We start from the raw sequence: 17,027 nt of genomic DNA on the forward strand, positions 1-17,027 counted from the left end.
GTAACCTGAATTTGGACACATCGCTTTACTCACAGCACCTGTTCTGTCATTTCAAATGATTACTGGAAACAGAACAGGAAAAATGACCCAATTTCAATGGAAATAACAAGAGTGCTGGGCGGTACGCAAGCAGGTTCTGGGGTTTCCTGAGCACGGCTGGGTATGAGGAAATGCACACGACTGTGCCATCCCGTCCTACACTACTCGGAGCCAGTTAAAGTAACCCTGGATGTCTGAAATTCTTTAATCTTTTAATCGAACTCCCCCACTCCTTTCCCTGCAAATAACCTTTGAAATGTGTATTTCTTCATTATATCTTGATTATAGGAAGGTGATTTGCACCAAGCTGTTAGCATAGTTTATTTTGTGCCCTACTTTAAATTTAAAAAATAAAAAAAAAAAATACAGTGAAATAGGAGTTCTGCTTAGTGACTGAGCACCCCGGAGGGAGGGACGAGGCAGATGCAGATCTGCTTGGGCCAACAACTGAACTTATTTCACTTTTGTCATCACAGGTTCATGTCCACGAGTCTTTGGGCTTCCACCAATGTGGGCAGCACAGCCCATTCCTGTGTGACCCACAGTTCTGGTTTTTGCGCACTCCCATCCCGCCCGCAGCAGCATCCCACCCCTCAGGGCTCCCTCATGCTCGGACTCTGTGACAAAAACCTCTCACCAGGTTTCTATGCAGAGTTTAACTCCTGATGTGTGCAGCAGGGGACAACCAAGAAACTGCAAAGGACTGTGGTGTTAATGACATCACTCAGCCTCTGGTTTTGGCCTGCCTTATAAACACATATCAGCCTTGCACTCTCATGCAGAAAAATCTCTCCTCTAATTCAAGCTTCTTTCTATATTTTAATTCACCACGCAAGTAAGAAACGGTTTAATCTGCGTTAGGGATTTGGACCACGCAAAGTTTAAGGGTTGTCTGCAGTCTGTTTGGCTGGGTTTTGAATAGTTTAATTCCCAAACTGAAATGCGTTGTTTGACAAATTTTAAGAAATAAAGGTAACAAAATACCATGAGGTTACCTAAAGTCTCTACCTGGAGTAGTGGATCCACAGCCCCCCTGCTGCCGTGTTCTCCATCCCTGAGTGCTGGGGGCCTGGGGGGCTGCGAGCCCCCTCGCTGTCCCTGTCCCTGCTGGGAGCCCGGGCAGTGATGCTCCCGGAGCTGCTGCATCAAAACCAGCAGCTGACTCAGAACCAGAGTGCTCACTCAGTGAGAGGAACGTTACCCAAGTTACTGGTGAGTAATCCCAAAAGTTTAACGTGAGGTAGGGAAGGAGAGCACTGTAGCCACAGCAGGGGGTGGGAATTGGAGCTGAGCTGTATTTTGGGTTTCCCCCACGCCACCTCCTACCCCCCAGGCTCGGGGTTTCTGTGGGGGAAGCGATTCCTTTGGGCTGCTGCATCCCAGCAGGGAACAGGTGTGTAAAACACTCAGGTGGGCAGTGAATGGGGGTCGAGCTCCACGGCTGCTGCAGGGAGCTCAGCTCCAGCCACCGGAACACAGGGCGGAAGACACGAGAAGTATCAATGGGCCTTTTTCTTCTTCCTCTTGGTGCAGCATCGCTGCTTCATCCTGCAATGAGCTGCTGCTGCGGCTCCTCTCAGAATAGAATCGCAGAATCATTCTGGTTGGAAGAGACCCTCAAGATCGAGTCCAACCATAACCCAACTCCAGCACTAAACCATGTCCCTGAGAACCTCATCTATGTGTCTTTTAAACTCCTCCAGGGACGGTGACTTCATCACTGCCCTGGGCAGCCTGTTCCAATGCCTGACAACCCCTTCTGGGAAGAAATTCTTCCTAATATCCAATCTGAACCTTCCCTGGCACAGCTTGAGACCATTTCCTCTTGCCCCATCACTTGCTACTTGGGAGAAGAGACCAACCCCCTCCATGCTACAACCTCCTTTCAGGTAGTTGTAGACAGTGATAAAGTCTCCCCTCTCCTCTCTGGGCAGCATATCCCAGGGGGCAGCCCAGCTCCCACCCACGGCTCAGACCAAGGCAGGAGGAGGAGGAGAGGCAGCTCCACTACAGCACTGATGGGACACGCAAGGCTGTGGGACATTGCACTGTAGGACCAGTGACATCCAGTAGCTGAGGGTGCTGGCTAGGGCAGCCAACAGCAAACATGGGGACTGGGGCTGAGCCTGCAAACACATGTGCTAGTGCTTCATCTGCAGCACAAAACCAGCCCGAGCCACAAGCATCCATCACAGGACTGGGGTGAAACTTTGCAGGAAGATGTGCCAGGGGAGGTTCAGGCTGGACATTAGGAAAAGGTTCTTCACCAGAGGGTGCTGGAGCACTGGAACAGGCTCCGCAGGGAGGTGTTACGGCCCCAAGCCTGACAGTGTTCAAGAAGCGAATGGACAACACCCTCAGACACATGGTGTGAATTTTGGGGTTGTACTGTGCACGGACAGGAGTTGGACTCAGTGATTCCCTTACGGCTCAGGACATTCTGTGATTCAGAGTAATTTCCTCTCAACATCCCCATTAACCCGAGCTTCTGTGCCCTCGCTATTAGGATAAGAAACCTGGACACAAGCACTAGGGATTGCCATGAAACCACACTCCTCTGCAGGCCCACAGGACAATTACCTCTTTGTAACTCAGTGCTGCTGACGGTCTGAGTGGAGGAGCAGGACGAAGGCAGCTCAGGCTCCAGGGCTTGAGGATTTTGGGAGGTTCCAGAGGCCCACGGATCTGTGTGGCTGAACTAAATGTCTGAGAGAATAGATGAGAAGCAAATACAGACTGTTAGCAAACAAACAAGAGAAGAAGAGAAGCAGCAGCAGAGGGGGATGGAGAAGAGTTCACTGTGACCTCCTTTGAGACATCTGCATCATGTAACAAAAACAGGGCAAGATACAGGTAAAATGGTACAAGGATGACACGGTTACAAGCAAAACTGCAGGATGTGTCTTCTAGCTGTACATGTTACCTCAGGATCAGGCTGTATTGCCTAAACAGAGAGCTCAGGCAGTGCTGCGGAACCCCAGGCAGCAGAGAGCCTGGGGAGGTGGGACACTCACCGAATGAGCACCCCAGGACTGCGTTTTGGACACGGTGTTGCACGTCCCCTTGGTCAGCCTTTGCAAGTGGTCCAGCCATTCATGCAAGTCCTGGCTGGTGCTGCAGGACACAGTGATCCGCTCCGTCATGTTCCCTGCGGGAGAGGGTTAAATAACCATCTTTAGCAAGCGGTAGAGACCCAAGAGGAAACACAGGGTGAGATCAGTTTGGCACAGCAGTAAACGGCTCCTCAGCTTGCCAAGTCCAGTGGCTGCAAAAGGCCAATGCAAAGATGTGACTGCCCATTGAGGTCTGGGCACCCATGGCCAGCCAGTGTGAGAGCAGTACAGAAATCTAAGGGAACTGGTGAGATGAATGTGTGAGGAATTATTTAATGGTAAAAGTAAGCAAACGCAACATTTCCATGTATAACAGGACCCTGAAACCAAATACCATCAGCACAAACAGCCGCACTGCAGCCAAGTCACTGAGCATGACAACCATGTATAGCTACAGGTAATGAGATAAATTGAAATGGAAAAGTTGGAGGAACATTCGGAAAGCTACCTGATGAGCAGGGCCACTATTCTGTGCTCACAGCTGTGTGGGATGGACCCCGGATCTAGACAGAGCAGGCGTTGCACAGAGAAGTGCTGCTGGGGCCACAAACAGCCCTGGCAGGAGATTTGTGCCATACAGAACACTACGGTCTCCAAAAGCAGCCAAAGACAGAGCTCAAGGGCACTGGATGAAGGTTGCCTCAACCAGGAGGGAGATGGTCAGGAACTCAGACAACACGTGGTCAAAAGGCAAAAAGAAGAGTGCGGTGCAATGGGTGGGGGGAGGAGGAGGACCAGTACCTCCAGCGGCAGGTGCTCTTTGGACTGGGAGGATGTCCCCAGGCAGGGGCCACACTGACCTGCAATTTCAAACATGTGCTCGTTCCCTTCTGCATCTTCCAGCTTTGTCAGCGTCATTCCCGTCAAAGGCAGCCTTCCCTAGGAGAATTGAGGAGGAGTCAGTCAATGTCTGCATCTGCTTCCCAGCAGGCGCTGCTCTGCCCGTTTCTGCTGATTCCTTTCTCTTTGGGAAACGTCATTAAAAACTAATTTGTGAAGGCTTCAGACTGCAGAAAGAGTCTCCTTTAATGTATGGATCTAGATTTCCCTGCACAAGTAGGTCAAACCCCTGAGAAGAGGCTCCCCTGACAACTGAGTCATCCCCGGCTCATTGCCGCCCTTTCCCTTCACTCGGTGCAAACCCTTTTTACAACCAACTCAGCAGGATGAACTTCCCCTGGTTTTTCTGAAAGGCTTCCCTGTCCCCATTTTGCAATCTGAACTGCCTGCTCACCTTAATCCTGCTGGTGGGTAAAATCTAAAAGCTGATCCAAATCCTTCCCAAATCTTTCCCATCTCCCCCATCGTGCATGTAGGACACATCAACAGGAGAATATCCGACTGCTTCGGGCAGCTGGAGAAAAGCCGAGCTCCCAGCAGCCTGATTGCAGCCATTCAAATGGTAAAACACAAGAAATACAGTGTTTTGAGGTGCCTCATAGAGTGGAAATTTTGGGCTCTTTACAGTGGGCTTTATAGTAGTGAAGTATTTTCCAGAGATGGCACAACCATGAGACTCAGCTGGCTGGTTGTGTGGGACAAAACCCTACAGTTGGGTCACGACACCTTACACACACACAGACAAAATTCCTCAGAACAGCATGTAGGACAACAGGCTACAGGTGTTTTTCAGATGCTTTTTTTTTTTCCTAATTTCGCAGCATTCACACTTACCAAATGCTGTTTAACCAGCTGGCAGGACAAAGACACTGTCCTGGCAGGCACAGTAAAACCAAGCCCTGGTTTCCAGCCTGGGGCACTTGCATCACAACAGAGAGGTTTAAGGAAACAGAGGACTTGAATTTGATAAGAGCTATCTGATTTCCTTTTTCACATCTAACGCCTTGCAACCTCAAATTAAGCATGCCTACCTGATAGATGAACCCACTCATCCGTGGGCTCGCAGACAGCATCAGCAAAACGTTTGAAAACAACAAGAAATATCGCTCTTCTTTCTCCTGTGGGGATAAGAATTTAGGTTAGTCCAGCTCGTGATGTATCACAAGCACTTTCCTCCAGCAAACCGAACCTGTTGCAGCTGGAATCACAGCCTGTGACAGATCACCCCCAAACCAATTATTTTGGCTTCTTTCCTTTACAGCATCTCTCCTCTGTACTAGTTTTTACCACACACATTTTGTCTGCATCCTACTAATCCTCTTCCAGTCATTTCAGAGTGCCTCGGAAGACCAAAACCTTATGTTCCCCAGCATCTCACATCCCAAACAAGACTGGGACTTGACTCTACAGAGCTTTGTTTTACAGGTCTTCCCTTCCCAAGGAAAAGTTGTTAGAGCAAGCAAGCAATTCAGTGATGACAAGAACTTTCTCACATCAAGAATGCAGTATGTGTGCCTTTAACGCCACTGGTGTGATGCTTTAGGACCAGTACCACAGGAATCCCTCCAGTTATTTCCAAAGCACAGTCAGCTCTGGAGTGGGACGTCACAGCATCTGCCGTGCTGTGCACAGGACGTGGCAAAATGGTTTTGCTAATGCACACTTTCAAGTCACTCTCATTTCTCACAGTAAGTCACAGGGGGGAAAAGAGGGAAATCAATGTGCTCTATGACACTGAGATACTTCTTTTGCTTGAAAAGTGTGTCACCAAAGACCTGAAGCCAAGCCCCCGGGGCGCCTGACTCCAAAGACCTGCAAAGTCCCATTGCACAGCGCCTCTCCAGGTAAAATGATTTATCAGCTTTATTTGTCAGCACATTGCTGGTCTGGAGTGGGAGAAGCTGCCACCTTGCGCCGCTGATCCCGTGAGCAAGGGGGTATTTGGACACGATGTCTTTAGGCAGCAGAATGACCACTGCACTCACCTCACTTCCCCCGCACTGCACCATAACCTGGGACATGTAGATGATGTTTCCCATCGTTTTGATGTCCTCTCCTTCCCAGCGCTGGATGGATTCGGAAAGGATCTGCAGTTCGAGTTGTTTCCTCTTCCTCAGCTCCTGGCATTGTGACTGGGAATCACAGTGGGGTGCTGCGTTAGCCCAAGGGCAGGCGCAAACACAAACCATCCCAATGCAGATGGTTTCACCAGCAAGGCTCCCACAGACACGTGGGCTCAGGGCTGGTCACATCAAGAGATCAGGAAAGCCTGCTTTGGCTCGATTACATAAAGTTGGTTAAAAAAGAAAATAAAAATCACACCCTAGCGATTTATGAAATAATGAATACGTTAAAATGTCAAATAAATTGCTAACTGTACTGAGCAAACTTTTCTTTCCAAACCAGTCCTACCGCTGAGAGTACAGGGTCATATTTTCCAAACCAAGATAGCGCAGAGTGAAATGCCTCTAATTCTGCTGATGCTCGGAGACATTCTGCCCGTTTTGCCCAAACAGCAGAGAGAGTTATACTTGCAGCAATGCAAAGCCCCCACAAATCAGATGGGTGGATATTTTCTAACCAAAACTTGCAAACCCAAAAGCAGGGCTTGGCGCAATATTTCAGTGGTGCAGTACAGTAGCACAAAAAGAAGCTGTTGAAGGTGCTGTAATTGAAAAGACTGCACTGATGCTCAGCAGGTGGGGACTGGTAGAGCCCCACAGAACAGCCAGTCTTTCAGCAGCTTTCAACAAGGACAATGCTGACTGAGCAATGACAGACCTGCGAGTCCAAGCAAAACTTGCCTTAACTGACCCCTCTGCCAACAGGGAAAATTGCTGCAAAGCCAGACCTGGGTTCGGTTTTCACCAACTGCTTGTTTTTTTCCAAACCCCTGTTTCTGACAGAGATTTTCCTCCTTTCCAACTCAGTTTCATACAAACTCTTTGACTATTTGGATCTTCAAAGAGAGAGGCTGTGCTGGGTTTAGTCTGAAAATGAACAATTTTGAACCACACTGTGGGTGCTTCCTTTGATTTTACAACTGTCTTGTGCTTTGACGGCTCCATGGGTGCCCAAATCCATCATTCCCAGGAATGCAAATCCCTATAAAACCCACAGCAATCCATCGTAGCCTGAGCAGATGCAATGTGGCTCTGTGATCCCTGTCCTGCTGTCGCTCAGGAGCATCCCTGGTCCCACCATGGAACAACATGTCTGTCACAAGGGGCATTTCTGCCTGTTTAACCTCAAATCCGCACTGAACCTTTGTAGTCATAACGTAATTAAATTAAATGCTCAGTGCCCAAGCACACATTTCAAGTAAATGTAACATGATCACCCTTTCCTGTTTTCTATGAACTTTCTCCTCCCCATCTTTTTATCTGCACTGCTGAGCACCGAAAACTTGCATCTGCTGTGCTAAGGAAGGAAGCTGGACCACATCTGGAGTGGTTCTAGTGAAAGGTATTCAGTGGCTACGAAACGAGAGAGACTAAAGCTCTTTTAATAATCGAAAAAAGCTTTGCCAGGTAAAACCTTTGTGCACGTGGATGGCTTTTCCCCCCTCTTTTTCGTATCTTCGCAGTAGGACTTAGAGGGTTGGAGGTAACACAGCTCACAGAAGTAGGATTGTTATCTCTGACTCATTCCCTGCTCTGTTCCCCGCTGGTGGCTACAGCACCACAAATTACCTGCAATTCAGTCAAAACCTCCTGATACCCAAGGAGCAAACCTCAACAAAACCAAGAGTCACTCAACATGCTCAGAGGGGTTGAGTCAGATGCCCTCATTCACCTTTCAGAGCTCATCTGAATGAGCAAGGGTGGGCTAGTTTCAGGTGGCAGGTGATCAGGGCATGGAGGCAAAAGGAAATGAAAGGAACCCTGTCACCACCACTACCCACACGTGGCTTTCTGCAGTGGAGGAGAAAGCTGGAGATCCTCCGTTTCTGCTGCTGGGACCACGGAGCCAGCATGTAACCGCTGAAACACATGGGCAGAGGGGCAGCTCTAGGCTCAAAACTTGAAATTAAGATTCTTCATAACCGATCTTTTCCATTCCAAAAGACCTTTTTTTCTAATGTCAGGCTTGACTCATTCTTCATGAAACACAGCCCTGAAACGGAGCACTCTATTTTAAGAATTGCCACCTACCACAAGGGACTTGAAGGATGTGATGGCTTTCAAAACATCTTCGTGATCTGCATGCGCCTCCTAGTGAAAAGAAAAAGTGAAAAGGCTCTAGCAGCCGCCCTGGGCAGCACCCACCACCCCAGCACAGCACCCAGGGCTGCAGAGCTCGCAGGGTGCTGGGGATGTGGGGCTCCAACAGCACGGGCTGCAGGAGGGGGACAAAATCCCCCAAGTATCTTCCTCACCACCCTGTTCAATGTGACATGGTTTAAAGCAACTATGCAATTCATTGATACCAATTTAATGAGTGCAAAGTGGCAAAAGCAGATAGGGTTTTACTTTGAGCAAACTCAGCTGGCAACAACAAAAAAAATCAATCAAAACAGGTGGAGATGCAAGGTGGATTTCTGGTTTCACCTTCGGGAAGGAAGCTTCCACTGGCATGCAAGGCTGTTCCAGCCATTTCCCGACCAAGGGTGCAGTTTCCAGGAGCATCACCTCTGGGTTTAAGAGAGGGCACATCTGCAGGGAGAGCTCTTGGGCCAGGGAGGGGAAAGCAGGATGCTGCCCCTTATCTCTGACTGCAGCTGCCTTCTGGTACTCTTCCGGCACCTCCTCCTGGGCATCTCAGGCCCTACATCATAAGCTCTTCACCATCCAGACCTCATGCCAAGCAAATCCAAAGGTGTTCAGGCTGTGATGGAGCCATTCCTGCAGCTGTGAGAGCCTGCCTTGGATGGCTCGCCTCCAAAGCTGGGACAAGGGCTGCCCTGGACAGACCTGCACAGTCTCCAGTTGTGCAGCAGTGCAGGGAATGCTGTGGTATACAGCCACAATGTATACATCTATATTGCCTACATCCATACACTTCCCACAGCTTCACAGCTTAAACCTCAGGTCTACTGATTCATGCAACCAAACCCCCACACTTGGCTTAGAAACTAAGAGAAACAGGTTAATGTGTGTGTCCCTAAATCCACTGCTGACCCCACCCAGCATCCTGGAAACAGCATGCGTGTCTCTGTAAGGGCATGGTGGCTGCAGCCAAGCTCAGCTCAGTCCCTGCAGCTCAGCTAAGCCAGGCGAGAGCATGATAGGCCAGGCCTGTAGTGTGCCCACAGTGCAGGCTTATGCCCTCTCCTGTGCAGAAAAAATCCTGCCTCAAGCACAGAGGTTTTAATCCTCTTGCTGGGATCTGGATTTGAATGATCATGGCTAAGCATGCTGAGTAATTAACTAGGAGTTAATATTGGAAGAGGGGGAAAAAGCAAACTGGGTTAAAAATAAACTGTTACTTTGGTATTCTTCACCCCCTTGTACCACCCCCAAGGTTTGCATCCCTGCAGCTGGAGTGCACGAGCAGGTGAATGAGTAGCAGAGCTCCAGTGGCAGAGGGATGGACATCTCTACAGCCTCCCAGAAGGGAGAAACATCCTAAAGTAGATCTGCCACCTGCCAAGGAAGTCTCTGTCCCCCTCACTGTTCCCCCTCCTCTCAGGCACTCGCTCCTCCAGCTCCACATCTACACCAGCTGCCAGCTGGATGTCTGTCTCCATGTCTGTCCCTGTGCCTCTGCCTCTACCCTAGAGCACCAGCTTTGGGCAAGAGGTAGGGATGTGCCTGTGAGCTGAAGGAGTGAGCAGCAAGGGATAGGAATCTCATCAAACGATAATAAAAACAGTGATTTATTACCCACTGTGAAAATAAATACCAGCTGTAGCCTGACCCTGAATTCTGCTTTTACTTGTGCTGGAAACAGCCCATCTTTGAGGAAGGGCTGGGGCAAAGAGCAGGCAATGCCTTCCCACAACTCTCCCCAGCCTCCTCCACCACTCCTAATCTGAAAGGTGTCACGCAGACGTGGAACATGTCCTTGGGGGATGGTAAGTACTTTTGTCAATGTGGTGGTCAAATACCAATGGGCAGAGGTACCTCTTGCAGCTTGTGGGGTGCAGCTCTTGTAGCACCAAGGGGCACAGCCTGCCCAGCAGCCCCACATCCCACCTACCTCCATGTGCCGCTCCAGCTCCTGCAGCAGCGTCACGTATTTATCCAGCCTTAGGAAGGGTTTGCTGAGGCTGGTGGTTAAGATGAGAATGCCTGGGTTGGCCGCACCCTGGCTCTCCATGAACTTCTCCAGCTCATCGCTATAAATAGAAACAACAACAAGGAGAAGGGCTCACTGAGGGCTGTGTTTTGCTGCCTCCCACGCTCTTCAGCTGGCCGGGGCTGTGCTCTGAGTTGTGCTGTTCTAAAAGCAGCCCAGCATCCCCTTTTGCAAACCCAGCAGGGTGGGCAGGGAGCTGCGAGCTTCCAGCTGCAGCCCAGAAGGTCAATCATATCTTGGGCTGCACCAAAAGCAGCGTGACCAACAGCTCAAGGGAGGTGATTCTGCCCCTCTGCTCTGCTCTGATGAGACCCCACCTGAAGTCCTGTGTCCAGCTCTGGTTCCTCAGCACAGGACAGAAATGGACCTGTTGGAGGGGGGCCAGAGGAGCCACAGGAACGATCCGAGGCTGGAACAGCTCTGCTGGGAGGACAGGCTGAGAGAGTTGGGGTGTTCAGCCTGGAGAACAGAAGGCTCCAGGGAGACCTTATTGTGGCCTTTCTGTACTTAAAAGGGGTCGGTAAGAAAGATGGGGACAGACTTTTTAGCTGTGCCTGTTGCGATAGGACAAGGAGTAATGGTTTTAAACTAAAGGAGAGGAGATTCAGGCTAGATATAAGGAAGAATTTTTTTACAATGAGGGTGGTGAAACACTGGCCCAGGTTGCCCAGAGAGATGGTGGATGCCCCATCCCTGGAGACATCCCAGGCCAGGCTGGACGGGGCTTTGAGCAACCTGAGATGGGTGAAGATGTCCCTGCTCATGGCAGGGGTTGGACTGGATGAGCTTTGAAGGTCCCTTCCAACCCAAACTATTCTGTGATTCTATGAAGACCCCGCTACCAGGGGATGCAGGGGAGGATGCATCTGACCCCCCGGCACAGCGAGGTGGCACAGGGCCAGGCGTCTGGTGGGCAGCGTGGGCTGCAGAGGCTGGTGCTGCGCTGGAAGATGCCACAGCAACACGCTGGATCCCTGCTGGGAGCCGTGACGCAGGTGTGAGCGCGTACATCACTCCAGAAAACGTGGCTTGAATGTGCCAGCGCATTTGCTAAAGCTGATTCTTTGACTGATTTAAGAAAAGGGGTCAGACTGAGGAACCACATGAATGAGTCATTTACAGGAGCCAGGCTTTTCATTAGGCTGAATTAAAGCTGGATTTCAGCAGAGAAGTAAATATATTGTGAATTGCCACTACAGAAAGGGAAGACTTAAACAGCATGGCCAGGCTCCTGGCTGTGCCATTACTGCAGACAGGACAGCTAAACTGCAGCAGGGATGACACAGTTGCAGCCCTTCGGCTTGGCATGCACTTTAGCATGATCTTACACAAATTCAGGTGTCTACTCAAATTAGACATGTTGAAGGAAGATGTTATTACTGGGATCTACCTACAAGCTGGCAAATTAACCATATGGTTGAAGAGCAGCTGAATTATTAAATTGGGTAACTCTGACTTGATGACCACCTTCCTTTTGCAACGGTGTGCCCCACACCATAGTGTCACAGGGGAAGATATTCCCACCTGCCGGTGTGTGAGCACCGGCAGCAGGTCTGAACCAAGCATCTTTCAGCAAGTAACAATCATGGGAGATGCTACAGCAAGGCCTGAAATTGACTGTTTCACCCAAGGGAAGAGTCCTGTGAGACCAGCTCAGAAGACAAGCAGCATGAGCTGTCGTCATGCTGGAGCTGAGAGGTTACGTTGAAGAGCTCAAAGCCCCAGCAGTTTTCCCAACAGCAGAATCTCTTTGCTCTATTGCCAAAATACAGGTCAAAAGCCACGCCAGGCCAAGTATTAATAATAAAAGTAACTTTTAAAAGGCGGGATTTCACTGCATCTCCTCTTCCATCACTCACCTGTGTTGTGTGAGGACGTTGACAGCAGATGGGTGGTTAGCACAGTACGTCAGGTACAGGGAGCGGAACTGAGGCATCAGGTTCATGAAACAGCCTCCCACGCGCTGCTGGTTCTCGGGGAGCCTACGGACACCAACACACCAGCCACAACATTAAGCTTCTTGATCTGCACCCTACAGCTATGGCACTCTCAGGGATCTGCCCAGGAACCACCTGCTGCGTGGGGACATTCCCAGGTCACCGTGTAACTGCAGCGCTGAGCTTGGGGAGGAGGATGAGGATCCTCAGATGGGACTGGGTATCACAACCTGTTACCAGCCTGGGACAAGGTGTGACCCAGCACGTCCTGTCCCACCAGCAGAGCTGCAGCTGGGATGCTGTAGCCCACTGTAGCTGATGAGGATGTGCTGGAAAGCACTAGGTGCTGTGGAGGTGGATGTTGCACCATCTGGGTTGCCCATGAATATGAGAGGAGATACAGCGAGAAAGGGAAGCCACGGACTGAATACATTTCCAATGTTCAATCTTTTCCCCATCTCTTTCTAGCCCTTCCAAAGGAGAGGCTGGGCTAAGGCTGAACACGTGTGCCAGCCTCCCCATGGGAAATCATTACCTCTAATAATTTGCTGTTTGCTCCCTGGCAATCTCCATCTTCATGCCTGCCAGACCTCCCACCCTGCATGTGTCTGCATCTTTGGTCTAGTGACACCTTCATGTCAGGTCTAGTGACACTCTCATTCAGCAGATGCCATAACAGTAGAAATGTCAGCTTCTTCTAACTTCCCTCCTGTCAAAGCACTACCTGCTACCTTTCCTTAATCCTGCTGTTTTCTTCTATATTTAACAAGTCTAAGACATCAGCCAGGAGGAACATTAATGAACGTGTCTTTCTATTATCTTTAGCTGGAGTTTAATAGCTTAACACCCTTGGCACTAGGGCGTGAGCTTACTTTGCAACTTCTTCCAAGGCTTGGTTCAGTGTTTGCTGAAATGCAGAAATTTCTTCCACGTTTCCCAGCAATGATGCGATGTCCACGGCACTGAGCCTAGAAGAGTCAAATCGCCAATTAGCATCAAAGAGATGTTGCTCTCAGGAGTTCCCCCATGGTATCTGTAAGCAGTCCTTCCAAAAAGACCCAAGAATTTCTCTTTCCCCAGATACACCATCAGACATGGGAAAACACAAAATCCACAATCTGTGAGCTGCATACCACAGCCTCCCAGAAAAGATGTCTGCTATCAAGGATTATCTTACTTGGATTTTAATCACTTAATCACACTCATCTTCTTAGATATTTAGCTGTCTAATAGCCATAGACAGACGGGATTTCAGCCAGGGGTGGGAAAGGAGGTGTGTGCACAGACAAAGCTTTGTCTTCAGGGATTCATGCTGTGGGCTTCCCTATGGGAAGAGGGTCCTACAGAGCAGCCCCTCAGGTAGGAGTTGCTTTGTTCCTTGAGCGAAGCTGGATTTTTCCCAGCCAAAACTAATGTGTCTGCTTCTGTCATTCTCAGAGCAACCCTCAGAGTCACTCTTGTCCCACCCTCATTTAAGCCATTTGCTTAATGCCAAGGCTGAGAACACAAGAAGATTTCACAGCTGAATATATCCCCCATGGAAACACAGGGAAGGAAGGAGAGATTTAAATACAAAAGGCCTTAAGACACTGCTCTCCCACCCCTCCAGACTGGACAATGTCTAAATATCTGCCCTTTGCTCATGATGCCCCAGGACTGCCCCATGTTCTTGTTGCCTGCTCAGGCAGAGGGACCCTGGCCCCAAACACAGCCGCGTGGATGGGGTGACTGAGCCGGCACCATTAGGAAGAGACGACTGCAAAGCTGAAGCAATAAGCAGGAGGTGAAGGTCTTTTCTGCAGGGTGAAATTATTGACAGCAATCCGCTGCGTACCAGTACACTCCCTGGGTAAGGACAGGACGGTGTGTGCTGCCCCTGCACCAAGGTGCCCAGCACGGATGGAAAACACACAGGTTCATTTCCTCAGGTAAAGCCCTGACGAAGTCCCCCAGTCACCCCGGTGTCGCTCAGGCCGCGAGGGATAGCAGCACAGAGGTTCTAACAGCCGATGGCTGCACAGATGGGGAGACAGGGGAGTCACTTCTCGCTCAGCAGCAGGTTGGATTCAGCAAGAGGCAATCTAACTGCAGAGAACATGTGTCGTCGCGCACGAAATGAAGAGATGACAAGGAAATGCCGCTTGGGGCTGAAAAGTCACAACAAGGCAAATCACAAGGGAAGAAGCCATGCAAGGCATGCCGCTGGGAAACACGCATGCCGGGACAGCCAGGCACCAGCTTGCAGATGGGGTGGAGCAGCCAGCCCTCTACCAGATGGAAATGCCCATTTCTAACACAGCCCAATGCCTGGGGAATAGGAAAGAGCAGAAGCCTGTACAATGTGGGGTTTTTTCCTGGTTCACAGAAGCTGCAAGGCTTTACAAGAAGAGCAGTAACAGTCCCTAACAAACATTCAAAAGCAGCAAAGTGATGAACTATGGTCAATGTTACAGGGTTCTCTCCACCTCAGATGCCCTTATATCTTACTTATCGTAAGACTGGAGGGGTCTTAAGTAAGTTCCCAGAAGTGACTGTAGTTCCTTCGCATAATCTCGTTCTGTTTCCAGAATATTTTGCAACACCTAGGGTGAGAGACAGAGCACTGAGAAGATCCTAGAACTAGTGACCAGTCAAAGGAACATGACATCAGCTTCCAAGGGTGGAAAAGCATGGAAGTGTATTTTAAGTCCATAAATTACATTTGTTAATGCAGAACCCAGAACACTCAGAAAAGTCACGAGGGTCCAGTTTTGGGATTTTACTTTGCAAACTGGGCGAGTCCTGGCAAGCAGGAGTTAAGGGCTGCTTCTTCTTCTCTGGTAAAGCATGAAGACAATGTCAGTTTGGACCTGAGTTTAGTATTTGACCCCTGGGAGGCTCATGCCTAACCCTGCATGCATAACCGGCTGCCAAGGTATGCAAGCGAATGGTTTGTGCATGCATCCTGGGAGCTGCGTTTGCAGGAGGGCAGGCGACAATTTAACTGCAACAGTGGCCAGACCAAGGGCGGCTCCTGCAGCAGCTCCAGCCAGGGTACAGCTCACTTGCCACTTCAAGGACATGCTGAGTTGGGTTTGGTCTTGCTAATCCATCTCAGCAGCCAATTTGTCTCCAGCAGCAGGGTGGGCAAACCTGCACGCTGCCAGTTAGCACTGAAGTTCCTCAGCATAGAAGAGCTTTGGAGAGAGTGGAGGTGGTTCCCAACTCTCTGGACGTATTGTTTCTGCTTTGCTTTACTTGAAATACATTTAGATATGCTGATGAGCACGTTTCACCTCTGGCCCTGAGAGCCAGGGATATTCGCGTGCAGAGATTTTAACTCTTACACCGCAGGGGTCCCTCGTGCCTTATTCCCTATCACTGATCTCAAAGCTGCTGCCTTTGCTATGTTATATCTCAGTTGCCTACTCTGAGTCTCTCCTTTTGACATCTTGCAGCAACTTCCATTTGCGGTTATTGCCTCGACAGCCCCGAATCAAGGAAATGGCAACAGCTGCATTTAAATACGGAGTCACATGCCCAATTGTTACAAATCGCTTCTATTGGTTTCTAAGGGAAAGAGCCGGTTCAGAAGATTAATAGTATGCTACTTATTAAAATGTATGATCAGCACTTTAAAACTTACCACAGGGTAATAATTCTTTGTCAGCTGAGTGCCTTCAAGTCCTTTTAATGCTTTGGGAGAGAGTGGTTTATCTGTAGGAAAAAAAATACATCAATAAATTACAGTGCACAGCTCTCATTTTTCCAGCAGGAAAAGCCACTGCGTCCAACAAACGTAACTTCACCTCTGCGAATACAACTTTGATTGCAGGGTTTGTCTGCCTGCTTCAGAAAGCACAGGAGCAAACCGAAGGCGCGCACAACACCAAAGGCAGCCGAGCAAGTCGCACCAGAAGCACCACACAGCCTCTGCCAAGTAACTTACAGGTTTGCCCCCAAAACCGTGGCAGCAGCCCAGTGTCTGGCACTGTTTGGAACTACAGTTTGGCTTCACCCGGCCCACAAAATTTGGGCTTTAAAACTGGGCATCTATCAGAAATGCAGGATACAGCGATATGTTCCAGGTGATTCACAAAGCACTTGAAGCCAACAACAACCAAGATGCTGAACCTCGAGCCCCGCAGTCATTTGTGATGCAAAATCCTTCTCCAAACTAAAGTAGATTTGAATGAAAAAATCTCACACGAACCTGGAAGTCAATTCCCATCTTCTTCTACCTTTGTTAATCCCTGTGGATGCCTCCAGCATCATGCACACGCACACATCTGCAAGTCTCCGCTCCGATTTCCCTTCCCTCCAGAAGCCCGTTCCCACCAGCACCCCGGCTTTGCCAGCTCTCCCGGCACGGCAGTGGCACCGTTGTCCCTCTGTACCCAAACACCGCGGTGCCCTGCGGAGCAGCCGCTGTCTCCTCGCTCCCCGCAATCACTCACAGAAGGCAATTCCTTCCACACCAGTAGCAGGGGAAAAGCTTCAAATTGATAAATTCAGCCCCTGGAAACCTCAGCTTGATGTATCATCTAATTATTGCCCTTGTCAACTTTCCTGTCACTTCCAGCCGGGAGCTCAGTGCCTCATTTAAAGGCTCAGAGGAGCTTTGCTCCACACAGCTAGATATTTCCATCCAAAGAGCACACTTAGGACACGGTAGAAGCACAGACACTGCTGAAAAACAAGTAACGCAATTTGGAGGGACACGTCTCGCACATTGGAGGTGATGGAAAGCGGCTTCTGCGGGTTTCCAGCCAGGGATCCCCCAGGCTGCAGCCCTGGCTGTGGTCCCTGCAGCCGTCATTTGCCACACGGCCACGTGTCCTCGGCAAGCAGGGGCTGGGGGAATGAACCCCCCTCCCAA

At 49.8% G+C, this 17,027-nt stretch overlaps 1 protein-coding gene across 3 annotated transcripts in view; it reads right to left on the bottom strand.

Moving 5' to 3' along the window:
- The window catches only part of ARHGEF6 (Rac/Cdc42 guanine nucleotide exchange factor 6), a 38,937-nt gene that overhangs the window by 5,628 nt on the left and 16,282 nt on the right, over nucleotides 1-17,027 (bottom strand). For all 3 annotated transcript variants that reach the window (XM_065846291.2, XM_065846290.2, XM_065846292.2), the window contains 11 exons: nucleotides 15,795-15,865; nucleotides 14,657-14,751; nucleotides 13,042-13,137; nucleotides 12,092-12,214; nucleotides 10,134-10,272; nucleotides 8,147-8,206; nucleotides 5,978-6,124; nucleotides 5,024-5,110; nucleotides 3,953-4,031; nucleotides 3,054-3,187; nucleotides 2,620-2,745 (listed from right to left, as the gene is read on the bottom strand). In XM_065846291.2, coding sequence (XP_065702363.1) covers nucleotides 2,620-2,745; nucleotides 3,054-3,187; nucleotides 3,953-4,031; nucleotides 5,024-5,110; nucleotides 5,978-6,124; nucleotides 8,147-8,206; nucleotides 10,134-10,272; nucleotides 12,092-12,214; nucleotides 13,042-13,137; nucleotides 14,657-14,751; nucleotides 15,795-15,865 — 1,157 coding nt within the window. The remainder of the gene's footprint in view (nucleotides 1-2,619; nucleotides 2,746-3,053; nucleotides 3,188-3,952; nucleotides 4,032-5,023; nucleotides 5,111-5,977; nucleotides 6,125-8,146; nucleotides 8,207-10,133; nucleotides 10,273-12,091; nucleotides 12,215-13,041; nucleotides 13,138-14,656; nucleotides 14,752-15,794; nucleotides 15,866-17,027) is intronic.

The sequence above is a fragment of the Patagioenas fasciata genome, chromosome 11 (genome assembly GCF_037038585.1).
Source record: "Patagioenas fasciata isolate bPatFas1 chromosome 11, bPatFas1.hap1, whole genome shotgun sequence".
In the NCBI taxonomy this organism is placed as follows: domain Eukaryota; kingdom Metazoa; phylum Chordata; class Aves; order Columbiformes; family Columbidae; genus Patagioenas; species Patagioenas fasciata.